General features: G+C 36.9%; 1 protein-coding gene across 1 annotated transcript; it reads left to right on the top strand.

Annotated features, from left to right (window-relative positions):
* The first annotated feature begins 230 nt into the window (after nucleotides 1-230).
* On the top strand, nucleotides 231-2,005 carry LOC105141809 (uncharacterized). Its single transcript, XM_011049173.1, has one exon. It carries the CDS (start codon nucleotides 431-433, stop codon nucleotides 1,760-1,762), a length of 1,332 nt encoding a protein of 443 aa, XP_011047475.1. The 5' UTR covers nucleotides 231-430; the 3' UTR covers nucleotides 1,763-2,005.
* The last annotated feature ends 447 nt before the right edge of the window (nucleotides 2,006-2,452 follow it).

Raw genomic sequence — 2,452 nt, 5'->3', positions numbered from 1 at the left:
TGAAATAATATTTTTAAATTTTAACAAAATTTACTCCCAAAAACCCTTTAACACTATTCAAATATGCTCTTTCTTACTCATCAAACAGGAAATAAACAATGCATCCAGTTCCCATCCCGCACAAAATTTTCCTTTTTTTTTTCTTGACAAATAACCCTTTAAATCAAAAGGGGAGCGTCTAGTATAAGCCGTTTATGGAACTGTCAGTATTCCACCATCAGGCTCCAACGTATACTTTTTCTCCAACGATCAAAAAATCTTTAAAACAACACAAAACCACCCCAAAAATCCCTCATTAAACTCAAATAATCCTCACCTTTTCTCTCTCTCTCTCTCTCTCAAAAACTCACAGATTCCTTTGAAAAAGGTCAAATCTTGATTTGTGAAAAGAACAAAGAAAACCCCCCATTTTGATAGTGCAACAAGAAAGATGAGTAGTCTTCTTCAATACCCAGATGCGGTTGATGCCCCAGAAGTTCAAATATGGAACAATGCAGCGTTTGATAATGGAGAATCAGAGGATTCTTTGAATCTTAAGTCTTCTTGGTGGACTCAAAGTCTTGAATCCAATGGAAGTAAAGAGAATCTTAGCCCAGTTTGTGAACTATCATCTCCTGTTTTTGTCAATTCTTCAAGCCCCACCAAGCCACTTCAATCAAATACCAATCTAGTTAACTCACTCGGCAGTAGTTCTTTGAAGATTGGGGTTTCTAAGATGGTGGAAAAGAATGAAGAGATCAAGAATCGTGATGAGAAAAAGATTGATATGGAGATTGAAGAGATTGAGAGAGAGATTAAGCGTTTATCTTCAAGACTTGAAGCACTTAGGCTTGAAAAGGTAGAGAGGAATATATCAAAGACTATTGAGAAGAGAGGGAGGATTGTGGCTGCAAAATTTATGGATCAGAAACAGAGTGTCAAGATTGAGGAACCGTTGATCCCAAGTTCTAAATCGAAGATTAATCGAAGAGGAGTCAGTTTAGGGCCAAGTGAGATTTTATCCGGATCCAAATCAAGGTTATTCTGTGGGAAACCAGACATGAACACTCCTGTTTCGATTCAGAATCGGCGGAAATCTTGTTTTTGGAAGCTTGAAGAGATAGATGAATTAAAGGCAACTAAAGAGAGAGGAAAAAGCTTAAGTGTTAGTCCAAGATCGCGAAAAAATGTGTCCAAGATTCAATTTCCTAAACAGGCTGTTACTACTGTGGGGTCTAGAAGATCAGTGAAGAAAGAAGATGGGATTATTGCTTCAATTCAGCCAAAGAATCTATTCAAAGATGGAGAAAAATCTGTTACTAATAAGAAACCCTTGAAGCCCGGACGGGTGGTGGCTAGTAGGTATAATCAGATTGGAACAAATCAGTCTAATGGGAATCTAACTGCTAGCGAGGCTCGGAAGAGGTCTTTGCCGGATAATGAGAAGGAAGATGTTAATAAGGGGAGGGCTTCGCGAGGAAATGGGGCGTGTCAGAGAATGGACAGTGGTAGAGTGAAGAAGAAGTGGGAGATTCCAATTGAAGTAGTGGTGTATAAGGGTGATGATGAAGGCAAATCTCCGCCGACAGTTTCTACAGTGGCTGATGTGTTGCCAAAGATTAGGACTGTCAGGTGTGTTGCCGAGACTCCAAGAGATTCAGGGGCTGCGAAAAGAGTGGCTGATTTGGTTGGGAAGAAACCATACTTTTGCATCGAAGAGGCTGAAGCAGGGGACTCTGTTTGTCAGGCTCTGAGTTTTGCAGGAGAGGATGGCGAGGAATAAAGGGAAGTTTTTCTTTTTTTGGCCACTTTTGAATTGGTCTATTAGTAATTTTTTTCAGGTCTGTTGTTGATAAGCCATAACTCTTGTTAATTGTTATGACGGGGGTAAGGTTGTTTTTGGTTTGGTCTAAATGGGGTTGGAAATTTGTAAGTTTGTAGTCTAATTTCATCGCCATTTCTGATAATATGCAATAATATGATAAGCTTGTCTCTTGCTTTCTGTAATAGTTCAATCTTCATGGCATGGCAATGTGCAATGATTAATTTGTACTTTCATTTAATGATATCATATCCTTCACTCAAATATATATTTGCAAGCAAAACCAGTACTTTTCTGCTATTCAATTTCCTTTGTAATGATGTAAAGCAGCTTGGCACACTGGAGAGGTCTTTTGATTGTTCTGTCAATTACTATGGAGTTTGGTTGATGCAGGATTCTATCAACTAGTAAAAAGATCACTTTTGTTTTTCCTTCAATTATAGCTATCTAATTTGTAGACGAAAGTAGGTACCCCACCCGAGTACAAGGCATTTCCAATGAGGAAAAAAGGAATAATATTTTTTATTTTTTTATTTTTTTATATTTTTAGATTGTTTTGTTTTTTATCATGTTTTTGGATTGTTTTGTTTTGTTACGTTAAAAATAATTTTTTAAAAAAATAAAAAATATTATTTTAATATATTAAAAAAA

This window comes from Populus euphratica, unplaced genomic scaffold (assembly GCF_000495115.2).
Source record: "Populus euphratica unplaced genomic scaffold, PopEup_1.0 scaffold132.1, whole genome shotgun sequence".
NCBI lineage: Eukaryota > Viridiplantae > Streptophyta > Magnoliopsida > Malpighiales > Salicaceae > Populus > Populus euphratica.
Note: the sequence above shows the minus strand (reverse complement) of the source record. Positions and strands in the feature narration are given on the sequence as shown.